This window comes from Rhinichthys klamathensis, unplaced genomic scaffold (assembly GCF_029890125.1).
Source record: "Rhinichthys klamathensis goyatoka isolate OS25496 unplaced genomic scaffold, OSU_Roscu_1.1 h1tg000232l_1, whole genome shotgun sequence".
Taxonomy (NCBI): domain Eukaryota; kingdom Metazoa; phylum Chordata; class Actinopteri; order Cypriniformes; family Leuciscidae; genus Rhinichthys; species Rhinichthys klamathensis.
In genome coordinates this window covers 1,312,718-1,331,554 of record NW_026606756.1, presented here as the reverse complement: position 1 = coordinate 1,331,554, position 18,837 = coordinate 1,312,718, and the positions used below count along the sequence as shown (strand labels likewise).

Genomic DNA, 18,837 nt, shown 5'->3' with positions numbered 1-18,837 from the left:
AAAAAATATTTTGACAAATCAGTACGGTGAAATCAGTAGTAGGCTGCTGATCAGATGCAGCATACAAACAAGCAAGTCACTGAGTCTGCGCCTGGTTATCTGTATCGTCGTGACACCTAGATAATGTGAGAACAAGCCTAAAGGTCCTCTGAATTTTTCTAAGCCAAGTTCATAATGACATGTATGATAGTGTTCTTTGACCCAAGTAACGACATAGTTATCGTTATGACAAGTAACATAGTTATTATGCCAATTAAACTTCAGATAAGCTCTGCCATAATAATACTGAATCGACCATGACCAAATCACGACAAAGGATCTTTTGAACGCTTCCGGGCGAAAACTTTCCCCACTGAGCTGGTGCCAGTGTTCCAGCGTCTTCCCTGGAAAGAACACGCGCCAGTGAATGATGTGCGTTCTCTCTAGTGCTTCATACCCAGCCGGTGCATTTCCCAGCGTAACTGGAGCACTCCACAACCGAGCCAAGGATTTGTCAGCGCGCGCTAACTTGAGAAAATGAGAAATCAAACTGGGGAGTGATTGTTCTGTGCTTCTGAACGGACTTATGTTCTTTTGTTTCGACCGGGCTTCTCGAATCCTTGTAAACATGGGGTTATCCCGAAATGAAACTGTAATCTGGACAGAGGAGCATATGGACACGAACCAAACGACAGACACCTTTGGTCCGGAGACAGTGATTGTGCCCGTCATATTTGGATGTATATTTTTCTTGGGAATCGTTGGAAATACTCTAGTGATGGTTGTCATTGGGAAAATAAAGTCAAGGCGCTCGAGAAGTACCACTAACATTTTCATCATAAATCTCAGCATAGCAGATTTATCTTTCCTCCTGTTTTGCGTCCCGTTTCAGGCCACCATATACTCACTTCCCGAGTGGATCTTCGGGGCGTTTCTGTGTAAATTTGTGCACTATTTTTTTACGGTCAGCATGCTGGTGAGCATTTTCACGCTCGTGGCCATGTCCGTGGACAGGTACATTGCCGTGGTGCTCTCCAAAAAGTCCCCGTGTATTCGTAACCGGAGGAATGCGCTCATTGGCGTTTGTGTTATTTGGATGCTTTCCTTTATCTTTGCAGTCCCGGTGGCGCAGCACCAAATTTTGACGGATCACCCTAAGGCTCCCAATAGCACGTTCTGCTGGGAGATTTGGACCGAACGGGTGGCCAAGCACACTTATAAAGTGACCATTCTCGTGATAGGGTATCTGTTACCGCTGGTTTTGATCACATGCTGTTATGCCAAGGTAAGGATTCGACATTAGACACTGTAGATCTATCGAGGGAGGACTTATACCTGCTGCAAAGATACGTTTCATGTTGTAGCCTATGAGCTGACTTATCGTTTAAAATGAAAGTGTGAGGATGGGAAGGTTTTTTGGAGCGTCTACGAAATTATTACACGTTTTAAAAATGAAAACTAGGCTACTTGGCGCGTGATTGCTTAATCTGAACTGACTTTTTTATTACTGTGTGCGTTTCCTTTAACTAGTGTCAACATGATTATCACAATTGCCATAATAATTCACTATGGGGTCATTCCGTGTCAAATCAACCGAATTTCAGAAACTTTCCTTGTCTCAAATGTTTGGTTTTATTATTATTGTGTTGTTGTTGTTGTTTTTTTTTTTTTTTTTTTTGCCCCAAGTTTGCATGCCTGCAATTTAAGGATTAGTTCACCTCAAAATGAAAATTTCCTAATAATTTACTCACCCCAATGCCATCCAAGATATGATGTTTTATTAACAAAGTTCGGGAGAAGCACGTTCAGATAATTAACACGGGTGGAGAGCACTCAGCAATCATGATTAAAATGTTTCATTAACAAAGTTCGGGAGAAGTACGTTCAGATAATTAACACGGGTGGAGAGTAGAGATGCGCGGTTGGCGGTTATAGCCGCGGACTCCGCGGATAAACCGCGGATCGGGCGGATGACGTGACGGGAAAAAATATTTAAATTAAATTCGGGCGGGTGGCGGGCGGTTTCTAGTCTCGCGGCTGTCATCAGCAGCGCCTTGTATCAGCGGATGGCGGGCGGGTGCGGTTTTGAAAATTGGTCAAAAACGTTGGTGCGGATGGATGGCGGACGGATGATGAGTTTTGTGATGCGGTTGCGGATGAAATAATAGCCCATCCGCGCATCTCTAGTGGAGAGCACTCAGCAATCATGATTAAAACGTGTACATATAGACTCAGCAGTCTCACCTCATTTCTCTGACAGTTTAGCAGCGTCCCTCCACCACCCCTTCTCCACTCTTCTAGTCCTAAACCACTTACACACGGGGGGAGTACTCTGGGTTCGGGCCGAATTCCGAGCTCGGAGCCCTCCCCCCGGACAGCACGCCAAATACGCATTGTACTTTATTCCCTTTAATTGTATGTAAGTGTGAACTCGTGAAATCCATGTCTTTCTTTCCTCAGTGGAAGAGAAAATAAGTTTTTTGAGGAAAACATTTCTGGATTTTTCTTCGAATAATGGACTTCAAAGTCCAAATCAATGCAGTTTCAAAGGTCTGAAGTGCTTAAACCGGCTGTGCACGGTCGCAGCTGAGGAAGAGGTTGTCAGTGCGAGTTGCTTTCAGTTAAAACAGCTCAGACATGGATTTTAGTTTTGGACTAGCTTAAGCCTTGTCTGTGAAACTGGGGGATTGTGTTTAAAGAGGAATGTCTGAAGAACAAAACTAGTAATGTATCTATCAAAATAGTTGCATACAAATACCTCTCGGAGTGCCAAAAATACCAGTAGGGGTTCAATCTTCAACTGGCTGGCAGGAGCCGCCACTGGCAGGTCACGTGACCTGTCAGTGGCTGGCTGGCAGCTGCCAGTTTGCCAGTGGCAGCTGCCAGTCTGCCACTGACAGTTGCCAGTCTGACACTGGCAGCTGCCAGTCAGCCACTGACAGGTGCAGTGGCTGACAGTGGCTGGCTATAGTAGTCTATTTGGCAAGTTTCAGAAACCATCGATTTTGGACAGTTTTTGTGTTTTGTGTTCCTCCCTTTCTAGCTCATTTATTATGAATCTGTTGATATGAATAATGTTCTTTAGTATGATTGCTGTTTTGTGAACTGTTATCCCAATATAACCAGTCAAATGGCGAGTGGGGGTTCAATCTTCAGCTGGCTGGCAGGAGCCGCCACTGGCAGGTCACGTGACCTGTCAGTGGCTGGCTGGCAGCTGCCAGTCTGAGACTGGCATGTCACGTGACCTGCCAGTTGCTGGCTAGTTGTCTGGCAGTCTGCCTTTGGCAAGTTTCAGAAACCATTGATTTTTGAGGTTTTGTGTTCCTCTCTTTCTAGCTCATTTATTAGGAATCTGTTGATATGATTATGTTCTTTAGTATGATTGCTGTTTTGAGGACTGTTATCCCAATATAACCAGTCAAATGGCCGTGATCCGACTGGCAGCTTACAGACGCTTGCTCGACGCTCATCCAGTCAGTCGCGGCTGATAGTGCGAGTATAACGCGTTGCCTGACACTCTCGCTGCATGGAAATAAATTGTTTTCTTATTATGAATATAATGTCATGCCTTTATTCTTGTGTATGATTGATGTTTTGGGGACTGTTATCCCAATATAACCAGTCAAATGGGCGTGATCCGACTGGCAGCTTACAGACGCTTGCTCGACGCTCATCCAGTCAGTCGCGGCTCATAGTGCGAGTATAACGCGTTGCCTGACACTCTCGCTACAAGGAAATAAATTGTTTTCTTATTATGAATATAATGTCATGCCTTTATTCTTGTGTATGATTGATGTTTTGGGGACTGTTATCCCAATATAACCAGTCAAATGGGCGTGATCCGACTGGCAGCTTACAGACGCTTGCTCGACGCTCATCCAGTCAGTCGCGGCTCATAGTGCGAGTATAACGCGTTGCCTGACACTCTCGCTACAAGGAAATAAATTGTTTTCTTATTATGAATATAATGTCATGCCTTTATTCTTTTGTATGATTGATGTTTTGGGGACTGTTATCCCAATATAACCAGTCAAATGGCCGTGATCCGACTGGCAGCTTACTGACGCTTGCTCGACGCTCATCCAGTCAGTCGCGGCTGATAGTGCGAGTATAACGCGTTGCCTGACAATCTCGCTGCATGGAAATAAATTGTTTTCTTATTATGAATATAATCTCACGCATCTATTCTTCTTTGCAACTGCACACTGTTTGTGTGTTGAATAATAGTTTAAGTGCGACAAGCAATGGCCTATATAGATTCTTGTTTTTTATTTGTAAATATATTTTTTTCTTTGTTTTTATTTGTAAATAGTTTTTTTCTTGGGTTTTATTTTTAAATAGTCTTTGTAAATTTGAAAATAGTGATACAGTCTGTGCTAAGTGATTTTACCGTTAAAGTTGCCATTCTTTTATTTAATTATTAAAAAGCTTTCTTTTATCAAATTATTTAAAAGCATCTCTATTTTGTTCTGGTGTCAGAAAATGGTCAAGGCAATGACAATGTTATTGGGATTAATTCACGTTTTTATAGGCTACTTTTTCACAAGGATTAAAATCGTCCCGAACGTGAATTAATCCCAATAACATGAATCTTTGTCATTGCCTTGACCATTTTCTGACACCAGAACAAAATAGAGATGCTTTTAAATAATTTGATAAAAGAAAGCTTTTTAATAATTCAATAAAAGAATGCCAACTTTAACGGTAAAATCACTTAGCACAGACTGTATCACTATTTTCAAATTTACAAAGACTATTTACAAATAAAACCCAAGAAAAAAACTATTTACAAATAAAAACAAATAAAAAAATATATTTACAAATAAAAATCAAGAATCTATATGCCATTGCTTGTCGCACTTAAACTATTATTCAACACACACACAGTGTGCAGTTGCAAAGAAGAATAGATGCGTGACATTATATTCATAATAAGAAAACAATTTATTTCCTTGCAGCGAGAGTGTCAGGCAACGCGTTATACTCGCACTATCAGCCGCGACTGACTGGATGAGCGTCGAGCAAGATCTGTAAGCTGCCAGTCGGATCACGGCCATTTGACTGGTTATATTGGGATAACAGTCCCCAAAACATCAATCATACACAAGAATAAAGGCATGACATTATATTCATAATAAGAAAACAATTAATTTCCATGCAGCGAGAGTGTCAGGCAACGCTTTATACTCGCACTATGAGCGTCGAGCAAGCGTCTGTAAGCTGCCAGTCGGATCACGGCCATTTGACTGGTTATATTGGGATAACAGTCCCCAAAACATCAATCATACACAAGAATAAAGGCATGACATTATATTCATAATAAGAAAATAATTTATTTCCTTGCAGCGAGAGTGTCAGGCAACGCGTTATACTCGCACTATCAGCCGCGACTGACTGGATGAGCGTCGAGCAAGCGTCTATAAGCTGCCAGTCGGATCACGGCCATTTGACTGGTTATATTGGGATAACAGTCCCCAAAACATCAATCATACACAAGAATAAAGGCATGACATTATATTCATAATAAGAAAACAATTTATTTCAATGCAGCGAGAGTGTCAGGCAACGCGTTATACTCGCACTATCAGCTGCGACTGACTGGATGAGCGTCGAGCAAGCGTCTGTAAGCTGCCAGTCGGATCACGGCCATTTGACTGGTTATATTGGGATAATAGTCCCCAAAACATCAATCATACACAAGAATAAAGGCATGACATTATATTCATAATAAGAAAACAATTTATTTCAATGCAGCGAGAGTGTCAGGCAACGCGTTATACTCGCACTATCAGCTGCGACTGACTGGATGAGCGTCGAGCAAGCGTCTGTAAGCTGCCAGTCGGATCACGGCCATTTGACTGGTTATATTGGGATAACAGTCCCCAAAACATCAATCATACACAAGAATAAAGGCATGACATTATATTCATAATAAGAAAACAATTTATTTCAATGCAGCGAGAGTGTCAGGCAACGCGTTATACTCGCACTATCAGCCGCGACTGACTGGATGAGCGTCGAGCAAGCGTCTGTAAGCTGCCAGTCGGATCACGGCCATTTGACTGGTTATATTGGGATAACAGTCCCTAAAACATCATTCCTCCACAAGAATAAAGGCATGGCATTATATTTATAAAAAGAAAACAATGTATTTCCTTGTAGCGAGAGTGTCAGGCGACGCGTTAGACTCGCAGTCTCAGCCGCGGCTGACTGGATGAGCGTCCAGCGAGCGTCTGTAGCTGCCAGTCTGATCACGGCCATTTGACTGGTTATATTGGGATAACAGTTCACAAAACAGCAATCATACTAAAGAACATTATTCATATCAACAGATTCATAATAAATGAGCTAGAAAGGGAGGAACACAAAACACAAAAACTGTCCAAAATCGATGGTTTCTGAAACTTGCCAAATAGACTACTATAGCCAGCCACTGTCAGCCACTGCACCTGTCAGTGGCTGACTGGCAGCTGCCAGTGTCAGACTGGCAACTGTCAGTGGCAGACTGGCAGCTGCCAGCCAGCCACTGACAGGTCACGTGACCTGCCAGTGGCGGCTCCTGCCAGCCAGTTGAAGATTGAACCCCCACTCAAAAATACACTGAAATGGTCAAGTTGAGGCACATTAACTTGCTCAAAAATGTATTTATAAGAATTAGGGCTGTCAAATGATTAATCATGATTAATCACATCCAAAATAAAAGTTTTCGTTTACATAATATATGTGGGTGCACTGTGTATAATTATTTTATATATATAAATACACACACATGCTTGTATATATTTAAGAAATATTTTCATGTATATACTGTATATAGATTTATATATAATTTATATTATATTTTATATATAAATAATAATTTTTTTCTTAAATATACATGCATGTGTGTGTATTTATATTTGGGCTGGGCAAGTTAACGCGTTATTATCGCGTTAACGCATTTATTAATTAATGCCGACAATTTTTGTATCGCACGTTAACGCAGTTTTTTTTTTTGTTTTTTTTTTAAAGTACGTTGCACACTGGCTCTGAATAGGACATAGGCCTACAGTCAAACCATGGATCACAGGAGGGGTGGGATGTTGGTCAGCCAGCAAATAACCCACCCAAACCAGCAGTGGAGGGGCTTTGGCAGGTTCTCTCAGGTGAACAGAAAGGGAGACAGCGCTCCGCGAGTGAATGACAGGCGCTCTATGGATAGTAACCATAGCAACGGCTTCTGTGCGCAACGCAGCTGTAGTCTTTTTAACTTAAATTAAAATTATACATAACTTTACCTGATGTGCCATGCGTGTAGTTTAGCGGGGATGCTCTGTAATGTGAATTCCCTTCTGTTGATGTCCTGATAACTATTTAAAAATTGGAAACTCAAACAGCGAGCCGAGGATCAGTCTCTCTTCCAATGATTTGTACTGCGCGTCGTGTACAAAAAGTTATAGACAATCAATGTCCTTTTAGACAATTCAACTTCGGCAACGGGCGGGCGCGTGCGTGAGGCGAGCGCGTGAGGCGAGCATGACCGCAACAATTTCACAGAACGCACCCGCTTGTCGCTGCACCTGTGCTCGACCAATTATTCATCTCACTTTAAAAGGCTGATTTATACTTCTGTGTCGGACTTACGCTATACACTACGCGTTGGTTGGTTTTACTGCGTCGTTGTCCGCGTTGACGCGCAATTACACATGCAGAGGGAGCATGTGAAACCCCTGGAGCGGTTCTAGCAATCACAGCGCTTGCGGTGCGCGTAGAATTGACGCGTCGTTACATTTTTGGAGAGGTGCACGTCAGGGTACGACGTAAGTTCGACGCAGAAGTATAAATTGGGCTTTATCTCTGTTTAATGCGATCTTAGAGTACGTGGGAAACCATGGCATGACCAAACCTAAGCTACTATCAGAGAAGTAACGTTGGTCGACTTATATCTCATGACCTCTGACCACATAGACTGTTTCTGCTGCTAAAAGACACCTGTTGATACCTGTTAAGAAAAAACAACAAGAAAACTGGACTCGTTTTAACAAGCTAGATAAAAGGTAATGCCCTGGCAGTGGCAAATAGCTTTGTTTTAATATTTGATTTGATAACATTAATGTTTAAGTTGAGATTTACAATAAATATTTTATTGCTGTGTAAAGGGAATACTGCTGGTAAAAGCACCTTATTTGTTTAAAGTTTTTGCAAACCACATGTTATTACACTTTTGTGTATATAGCAGTACATTTAAATCAAAAGTGAGTAATAGACTACTTTAGAATTCATTATTAAAGTTTGCGCGTAACAATGCGATTAATCGCGATTAATCGCAAGAAAATCATGCGATTAATCGCGATTAAAAATTTTAATCGTTGCCCAGCACTATATACAAAATAATTATACACAGTGCATCCACATATATTATGTAAACAAAAACTTTTATTTTGGATGTGATTAATCGTGATTAATCATTTGACAGCCCTAATAAGAATCTATAGTTTTTCAGTTTCAGAGATATTTGGATACAGGAATTTTGTTAATTTTAACAGCTTCTGAAGCTACCAAGAGTTCAACATACACAGTAGTGTAAGTGCTGCCTGCCACAGTGACGTCCCAATATAGGATTAAACCATATAGGGTCTTAAAGGGATAGTTCACTTTGAAATTAATTTTTGGTATGTTTTAGCTTACCTCAAGGGCATCCAAGATGTAGGCGTCTTTGTTTCTGCAGTAATTTCAATTTTGATATTTTTAGGTCAAACCGTTCTTGTCTGTCAGTCATATAATGCAGGTCTATGGTCACCACCTCAAAGAGTATGCACAGAGAAGTCCAAATTAAACATGATTTAATGACTCGTAAATGTAAGTACACATTGATGGCCTAAGACACGAATTGAGCGGTTTGTGTGAGAAAACGAACAGTATTTATATCGTTTTTACCTCTTGTAACCACAGCCACGTCCAAGTGATCTGAGGGCGCCTGCGCTTCGGTCTGTGCAAGCGCCGGAAAGCGCCATACCAAAAATTAATTTCAAAGTGAACTATCCCCTTAAAATGAAGATTCCAAAAAAGTTTCTTAAGAACAATAATCTAAATGAAAATAAAATTATATTAAGATATCTTTAACACTTCATGAGTAACAGACATGCAAACTTCTGAAATATATATATTTGGCACATAGAGGGAAACAAGATACATTTATAGGTTCAATATTATTTGTTCTTCGGACATTCTTCTTTAAAAACGTCTCAGGTTACGACTGTAACCGTAGTTCCCTGAGAAAGGGAACGAGACGATGCGTCACTTGACGCCTTGGGAACGCCCCCAGCGTGCATGCGTCTGAGCATCAATGTCAACTAGTCCAATGGAAAGAATGAGCGTCACGGGCGGGTGACGTCATGACCAGGAAGGGATAAAGGCTCACCCGGTGAAACGCGGCATTAGCTTCAAAAAGTCGAAGCAAGCCGATCACAGGGAAGCAGGAAGTATGGCAGGGTGACGCATCGTCTCGTTCCCTTTCTCAGGGAACTACGGTTACAGTCGTAACCTGAGACGTTCCCTTTCGAGGGAACTCTCGATGCGTCACTTGACGCCTTGGGAACGAGAATACCCAAAACGCCAGAATTCCAAGTACCTGAGTGTCAGTCTGTTGAAACTAAGCACTAAGCACCTGAGAACCTGGGGCAGCATCCAGGTCTAAGCTGTAAAACCTGACGAATGTGAGCGGTGAGGACCAGCCTGCCGCATCACAAACGTCTTGGAGGGAAACCCCAAATAACAAGGCTTTAGAGGCCGCCATACCCCTCGTTGAGTGAGCTCTGACCACCAAGGGACACGGATGGTCAGAGTACTCGTATGCAAGTGAAATAGCCTCGACTATCCACTTGCTAACCGTCTGTTTAGAAGCAGGAAGACCCTTCTTAGGTGATCCAAAGCAAATAAATAACTGGTCGGACTTCCTCATAGAAGATGTCCGATGAACATAAGTATCCAGTGCTCGCACTGGACACAAGAGGTTCAGCCTTTCCTGGTCCGCAGATGTAAAAGGAGGAGGACAGAAAGCCTGCAGCACGATAGGCCTCGGAATCAAGGTCGGCACCTTAGGGACGTATCCCTGTTTTGGATATAAGAATGCCTTGACCATCCCCGGTGCAAACTCAAGGCAAGTGGGGGAAACCGAAAGGGCCTGAAGGTCTCCAACTCTCTTAAGGGACGAAATAGCTAGCAGAAAGATAGTCTTAAGGGTAAGAAATTTCTCTGAAACCGAATCTAAGGGCTCGAATGGAGCCCTAGACAGGCCTTATAGTACTATTGCCAAATCCCAAGCTGGCACCCTAGTGCGAGTTGCAGGCCTCAGCCTCAATGTGCCACGAAGGAAACGTGTAATCAGGGGGTCTCGACCCAACGATGTACCCCCAACCAGGGCGTGGTAAGCCGCAATGGCCGCCACGTAAACCTTAAGTGTGGAAGGACATAAACCTGACGTAAAGCGCTCCTGCAAGAACTCGAGTACTGTGTTCACAGAACAGTTAACCGGATCCCACTGATGTCGGTGACACCATACAGAAAAAACTTTCCATTTCAGCGCATATAGTTTCCTAGTAGCTGGAGCTCTGGAGCTTAGGATGGTCTCAGCAGCCTCAGCTGAGAGACCACTCTCTATGAGTTGGGCCCCCTCAGAGGCCAAACCCACAGGTTCCAAATCTCTGGTCGAGGGTGAAATATTGTGCCCCCGGCCTGAGACAGAAGGTCTCTCCTGATCGGGATCTCCAAGGGAGGACCGTCTAAGAGATGGATCAGGTCCGCAAACCAGATCCGACTCGGCCAGCGTGGTGCTACAAGCAGTAGGCTTATTCCGTACTGGCGGACTCGTTCCAGAACTCCTGGGAGCAGAGCAACAGGGGGAAATGCGTACAGACGTAGCCTCGGCCACGTCTGCACCATAGCATCCAGCCCCAGGGGGGCTGGGTGAGTAAGGGAGAACCAAAGTGGACAGTGCGTCGTGTGCTGAGACGCAAACAGATCCACCTCTGCTTGGCCGTAAAACTCCCAAATTTTCTCCACCGCCTCGGGGTGGAGTCTCCAGTCCCCTGGCCTCAGCTCCTGCCTCGACAGGATGTCTGCCCCCACATTCTGGTCCCCAGGAATATACACTGCCCTCAGGGAGAGTACCTTCCCCAGAGACCACAGGAGGATCTGGTGCGCCAGTTTGCAGAGCGGACGCGACCGCAGACCCCCCTGACGGTTCAGATAAGAGACCACTGATGTGTTGTCTGTTCGTACAAGCACATGATGGCCCCTCAGGTCTGGGAGAAACTGTCTCAACGCATTGAAGACAGCCATCATCTCCAGGCAATTGATGTGCCACGAAAGATGATGACTTTTCCACAGACCCTGAACCGAGCGGCCTTCCATTACCGCTCCCCAGCCGGTGAGGGAAGCATCTGTCGAGATCGTAACACGATGGCAAAGAGCTCCCAATACCGGACCCTGGGTTAAGAACCAATGTTTCCTCCATATAATTAAGGCACGAAGGCACCGCCGCGTGACCTTGATCATACGAAGTGGGTTTCCCCTCGGGGAGAACCCTCTGGTCCTTAGCCACCACTGTAAAGGTCTCATGTACAGCAGGCCAAAAGGAATCACGTTGGACGCTGCCGCCAAGAGACCCAACAGTCTCTCGAACTGTTTCACAGTGCGTGACTGGCCTAGCTTTAGCTCTTTGGTGGCTTTCAGGATAGCAGCTACACGAACGGGCGATAGAGTGGCCCGCATCGTCACTGTATCCCATACCACACCAAGGAAAGTGGTTCTCTGTACTGGAGAAAGAACACTCTTCTTGGCGTTGAGCCTCAACCCCAACATCTGCATATGGGCGAGAACGACACCTCGGTGCCGAACCGCCAACTGCTCTGATTCCGCCAGAATCAGCCAGTCGTCGATGTAGTTCAGAATACGTATGCCCTGAAGCCTGAGAGGGGCTAGAGCTGCATCCACGCATTTCGTGAACATGCGGGGTGATAAAGCTAGACCGAAAGGAAGAACCCGATATTGGTATTCTTTGCCCCCGAAAGAAAACCTTAGGAACTTCCTGTGCTGAGGGAGGATGGAGATATGGAAGTAGGCGTCCTTCAGATCTATCGTGACAAACCAGTCCTCGGACCTGATTTGAGTCACGATCTGTTTGAGTGTCAGCATCTTGAACTTGAGTTTCTGTACTGAACGATTCAACAGACGAAGATCTAAAATGGGACGCAACCCCCCATCCTTTTTTGGAACAATGAAATAACGGCTGTAAAAACCCGACTCTCTGTCGGGTGAGTACACCTGTTCTATAGCTTCCTTTGCTAACAGGGCCTTTACCTCTTGCTCCATTACCAGAGCCTGCTCGGGATGCACCACTGTGGGCAGCACCCCGTTGTAACGAGGAGGACGAGAACCAAACTGGATTCTGTATCCTTTCTCTACAATCTGCAGGACCCAATGAGAAATATTCGGCAGAAGCTTCCACGCTGCCAGAAAATTTACTAAGGGAACCAGCCTCTCGAGGCTGGTCTCTGGTGTTATCGAGACAGCCAATTCCGGAGCCTGAAACATAATGGCAGGAACTACCTGAACTGGCCGCTCTAAGGCCCCCCTCAGAGGGCGCGAAACCGATGCTGTGCCGCAGCATAGCATCAGCGACTCGCTGGAGACCGCTGCGCCCTGAAGCACCAAGGGTGGCAGGGTTGGCAGAACGGTCTCGTGAGGACCCCGAAATGGAACGGGCACCGTATAATGAGGTGTACACCGCTCCACTTCGGTCGGGGCTGTCCTCACAGGCCTGATGCATGAACATCAGGACCTTTTTTTTTTTTTGAACCGAAGTCTTCTTCGCCTGAAGAACGGTCCTCAGATCCGGCTTCGACTTAGAAGACTTCGGTTGAGAGGGTTGCGTCCGTCTCCAGTCTCTACGTGGAGGTGCACGAGACGCAACACTCTCTTTCTGATGCACACGATATGATGAGCTCGACGGCTGGGGCTGCTCACGCCCAGCAGTCCCAGGGGGCTGGACCCGGCGAGGGATAAACTTTTTAAAAACGTCCGCTTGTTTCTTTGACTCCTGAAATCTCTCGACGACCGCGTGGACTGCGTCGCCGAAGAGACCAGAAGGTTCAAGCGGAGCATCTAATAAAAAAGCTCGATCTTTCTCTTTAATTTCAGACAAATTTAACCATAAATGTCTCTCAGTAGCTACCAAGGCTGCCATAGACCGCCCAATTGCTCTGGCGGTCTCCTTAGTAGCCCTGAGAGAAAGATCGGTAGCCCGACGAAGTTCACGAATATCGTCATGACTGACTCCCTCACTACTATCCAGATCCCCCAGCAGGTCAGCTTGATAAGCCTGGAGCACTGCCATAGTATGCAGACATGCTCCAGCTTGACCTGCTGCCGTATAAGCTTTGCCCACTAACACCGAAGTGGCTTTAAGCGGTCTAGTGGGCAAAGCCGAGGCTTTCAGAGACGATGCGGGACCAGGGGAAAGATAACTGGCTAAATTCTCTTCCGCCTGGGGCATCGCCTCATAACCATACTCTTTCAGCCCTCTTATTCTCGAATAAGTGTTAACATGAGGGCTGAAAAGACGTGATGAATATGGTTTATTCCACGATTTAGAAATTTCATTGTGCAAATCGGGAAAAAATGGAAGCCCTCGTGGTGGAGATAATGTGGTGGAAGATAAAAAGCGCTCATCTAATTTGCTTTTAGGACGAGCGCCCTTCTTCTCAGATGGCCATTCAATATTTAATTTCTCTACAGCCCGCGACATAACATCCACCAGCTCATCATATGCTGGGGAAATAAATTGTGAATCTCTTTCCCCCATGTGTGTGCTTACACTCTCCACACTCATCGCATCAACCTCCTCGGAGGAAGAGCAATAAAGTAATGGAGGGCTCTCTCCCCGGGCAGAAGAAACCGCAGAGCGTGCTTCCGACACCGGGGAGAGAGCACTGGATCTCTCGGGTAAGGAAGGAGAAAGAGCCCTCGGACCCGTCTCCAACCCCTCCGAAAGATCCTTTTGCGATCCCCAGGAATGCATTCTCCGCGCTGCCTCAGCAGACGCGGGTCCTGATCCCTGTGGATCGCGAGCCTGCCCACTCTCTTTATCAAAGAGTGACAGGCGAGAGCGGAGCATGCGAAGCGGTAACATCTCACAATGCTGGCACTCAGCCCCCTCGAAGGCTGAGACCGCATGCTCCACTCCCAAACAAACGACACAAAGCTCGTGTGTATCCCCACCCGTTAAATAACGCGGGCAGGGAGAAGCACACTGTTTGTACACTTGTTTAGTTTCCATCCTTTTCCGCAACAGACAACAGTAAATAGACAGAGACAAAATGACACAGATCGCTTGCTGAGACGCAGAAGCTAATGCCGCGTTTCACCAGGTGAGCCTTTATCCCTTCCTGGTCATGACGTCACCCGCCCGTGACGCTCATTCTTTCCATTGGACTAGTTGACATTGATGCTCAGACGCATGCACGCTGGGGGCGTTCCCAAGGCGTCAAGTGACGCATCGAGAGTTCCCTCGAAAGGGAACAATAAGTTTCAGCTGATTAAAAAAAGTTACCCACATTTGTTTTTCCAACTATTGAAATTAAACTATTTTAACATTGAGATCTTTATATCTGTGGGATTGAATCATATATGGATTTAAAAATTAAGATTACAAAATAAAGGTTTTCAGAATGAGAATCTAGGAGGGTATTGAGATATCTTTAATACTTTTATAGTTACAGGCACACACATTTTGTAAAAAGAATATTAATGGCACTCAGACAGGTACATTCTATGCAATTGTGTTGATAGAAAAAATTAGATACATTTCTAGTTTCAACCCTTTTGTTCTTCAGATTTTGTTCTCTTTAAAAGAAAAAAGTATTGGCTGTATGCAAATTGACTCATTTTGTTTTTGACCATTTGTACAATTTACCCATGGAGCCACATTGAGATCCCCATATCTCTGGAAATTAACCACATGGGTCAAAAGAGACCAACTGAAAAGTTTAAGAACAAAAATCAAAAAGGATATGAGATCTGTAATACTTATTCAGTTACAAGCATGCAAACTTCGGGCAAAAAAAAGTGCTCCCCCCCCCCCCCCAATAGAATAGATTTTACTAATAGACCTACCAATCTCTGTGTAAAAATACTGTAAAATGATGCTGTTGTCACGCGTGGTTGCAGGAAGAAGATGAGGATACATTTACAACACGAAGGTTTAATGGTAATAAAGGATAGCAGGACAGGCAGCAACACACACTATACACAATGTAGATCGGACAAAGACTGACTGAACAGACGGAACTTAAATGCAAACACAGATGACGATGATTAACTGAACAGGTGAAACAGATGACGATTAACTGAACACAGGTGATACAGATGAACTGATATTGACAATGAAGATATCACGTGACATGTGATGTGGCAGACAAGTCCAATGAAAACAAACACAACTGTGACAGAACGCCCCTCCCCATAAGGTGCGTCCTCGCGCCGTAAAGATAGAGATGAAGGTGGGGGTTTGGGAGGAGGAAGAGGAGCAGGCGGAGGGCTGGCAACAGGAGTGGGTGAAGGGCTGGATAAGGTAGGCAGATTACAGGGAGAAAAGGGTCCAGGCAGAAGGAAGGTGTATCTAGCAGGAAGACTCATGACCCATGGTGGAGCTGATGGAGGGAAGAGCCGGAGGCTGAAGGGCAGAAGGTCTCAGGGCGATGACGGACTGAGGCGGAACTGATGAGGGAGGATGACAGGGAAAAGACAGAGGTATGCCGGACCATGGTGGAGCAGAGGGTTCAGAGGGACACGCTGGCTCAGGCGACTGAGGTGTAGATGGGGACACAGAAGGGCACGGTGGAGACATAGGGACAGAGGACCAAGGAGTAGCAGAAGGGAGTAAGGAGTCCAAAGGAGTAAGGAGCCGGGGGGACAAAGGGACAAGGCGAAGCCAGAGGAGTGCAGTCCAGAGGTGATGGAAGGTCGACGAGCGACCAAGGCGGATCCGGGGGGACGTGGGAGCCTGGTGGAACTGGTGAACTGATGGGCCACGGCGGAGATGAAGGAGGTAGGAGCCAAGGTTGAGCCAGTGGCCTGATGGGCCGATGTGGAATCCTGGTCACGGTGGCTGGAGTAGGATCCCAGGCATCCACTGCCCATGATGGCGCTGAGGACTGGAAGCCCCTCAGCAAGCCCACCATTCCACTGGCGTCTAGAGGGCGAGTAATGGGGACAGGAGTCAGAAGAGATGAGGATGAAGGCTGGACAGGAGGAGGCGGGAGAGGGTGGCTAGGCGGGAGAGGGTGGCTGGGCGGGAGATCAGGACTCAGGAAGAAGGTTGGGGATCCTGGTGTGGTGGTGACCAGCTTTGCTGAGGGCTTGTGCGGTGTGGAGGTGACCATCTCCGCTGAGGGGTCAGGCGATGTGGCGGCGACCACCTCCGCTGAGGGTTCAGGCGATGTGGAGGTGGTGGCCATCTTGGGACCAGACTCTGGACTGGCGGCGCCCATGACGGGACGAGGCTCTGGAATGGTAGAGGCCATGACAGGACGAGGCTCTGGAATGGTGGCCATGACGGGACGAGGCTCAGGAATTGCGGTGGCCATCTTGGGATGAGGCTCTGGAATGGCGGGGCCCATCTTGGTACCAGACTCTGGAACGGCGGCAGCCATCTTAGGACGAGGCTCTGGAATGGCAGTGGCCATGACGGGACGAGGCTCTGGAATTGCGGCAGCCATCATGGGATGAGGCTCTGGAATTCTTGGGACAGGGCTCTGGAATGACGGCGGCCATCTTGGGACGAGGCTTTGGAATGGCGGCGGCCATCTTGGTACCAGACTGTAGAACGGCGGCGATCATCTTGGTACCAGACTCTGGAACAGCGGCAGCCATCTTAGGACGAGGCTCTGGAATGGTGGCGGCCATCTTGGGACGAGAACCTGGAAGGTGGTCAGGGCCTAGCGGCAAGACTGGAGTGGACCAGGATGACTGTAGTTGAGTGGAGGTGGTGTCTTCGTCGACCTCACTAACTGTGAGGGACGAACCACATAGCCACACTACATGGTCAATATAGCTCTCCAAGGAGCAAGTGGGAGCTGTTGCTGGTGCCTGATTATAAAGCTTGTCCGGACCAAAACATGATCTTCTTGGCACTATCACTTAATACAACCCGGTTGGAAAGTATCAGAAAATCCTGCACATACTTTTCAATAGGACGACCATCCTGAAAGACGGTGATGATTTGGTTGACTGGAGTGTTAGGGGTGAGGAAAAGATTCATAGTGCCTCTTTTGTAGTTTTGGTCCAATCTTCTGTCACGTGTGGTTGCAGGAAGGCAGACGAAGATAAATTTCCAACATGAAGGTTTAATGGTGATAATAATATAAAGGATAACAGGACAGGCAGCAACACACACACTATACACAACATAGATCAGACAAAGACAACACAGCGAAGACATGCAAACACAGATGACGATGATTAACTGAACACAGGTGAAACAGATGACGATGATTAACTGAACACAGGTGATACAGATGAACTGATAATGACAATGAAGATGGCACGTGACATGTGATGCCAGGCAGACAAGTTCAATGAAAACAAACTAAACAAATCACAACTGTGACAACTGTAATCTAAAGTATTTTTACCCCCATGTAATCTGGCTCCAAATCTCAGGTGAAAATTTTCATTTTAACCCCGCTCTACAAAATAGTGGATTACTCAGTAAATGTATATACATGGCATTTAATATTTTGGTTTTCTTCTTCATTTATGCAAAAAAAAAAAAATCCTTTTCAAATTTGTAATTGGGGACCTCTGGTTGAGTGGACATGGAATTTTCTGGTTGAGTGGACTCAAGAACTTTTATAAACGTGCTCGAGAGCATTCATAGTTTATTCAGGATGCAACAGATGGCCATGTGCCCACACAGAGTGTTCAGTGGGCACTTCATAATTCATTCCCTTTGGATTCAGAGATAAAGTTGCCTACAAATAGTAGCCTAAGATTATCCAAATGTCACAAGAAGATAAATCTTTTCCAGACTCCTCATAATCTGTTTGCTTCTAGCAAAGCTGGAAGTTATTTGCAGTTGCATGTGCAGTGACCTCATTGTAGAAAATCATTAATGTGCATCAGTTGTCAATAACGGTACAGTAATTGTGGAATTACTACCAATAATCAATATCGCCATGCTTGGACTGTGACCAATACTTTGAGGTTTAGCCGTTTAGATAAACATGAAATCAAAATAGAGGTATATGGATTTTAGTCTATATGTGTTAGCTTTTAGTATCTATATACTTTGTAGTCATATGTTAACACAATTTACTTTTAGCTAAAATGTGCATTTTAAAATTTACAGACTTTCTCTTTTGGACCAGAAATGTTGATAACTCATCTTGGACCATAAGAAGTTTTGGTCCAGTTTGATTCTTAATGAGAATGTCTCTTTAGCCGCGTTTCCACCGCAATTGCCCGGAACAATTTGTCCCAGGAACTTTTTTCCCAGGAACTTTTTTTGCCCCAGACCGGTAGCTTTCTGCGTTTACATCGCGGTCTAAAGTACCGGGTAAACTGCGCGCGACTGCTCATTGCTTGCTTGTGACGGACAGTAGACTGTAAAAGACAGTAATCAGTTTTGAGCGCCACATTTATAATAAATATGGAAGAGATTCACACTGTGCTGCAGTTGTTTGAGATGTATTGGTTTACTAACCAGGTAATTAACAAAATGGCAGAAAAGAGACGAGCACTGATACTAAAGCGTGTTCAGAAAGCTCGTAATGCTAACGTTAGATCTAAAATTAGACAGCGTATGTTATCAGCTATTGT

At 45.4% G+C, this 18,837-nt stretch overlaps 1 protein-coding gene across 1 annotated transcript in view; it reads left to right on the top strand.

The window, feature by feature from the left end:
• Positions 1 to 295: 295 nt before the first annotated feature.
• The window catches only part of galr1b (galanin receptor 1b), a 106,834-nt gene continuing 88,292 nt past the window's right edge, over positions 296 to 18,837 (top strand). The window contains exon 1 of the mRNA XM_056265444.1: positions 296 to 1,264. Within this exon, the coding sequence (XP_056121419.1) occupies positions 566 to 1,264 (699 nt within the window). The 5' untranslated portion in view covers positions 296 to 565. The remainder of the gene's footprint in view (positions 1,265 to 18,837) is intronic.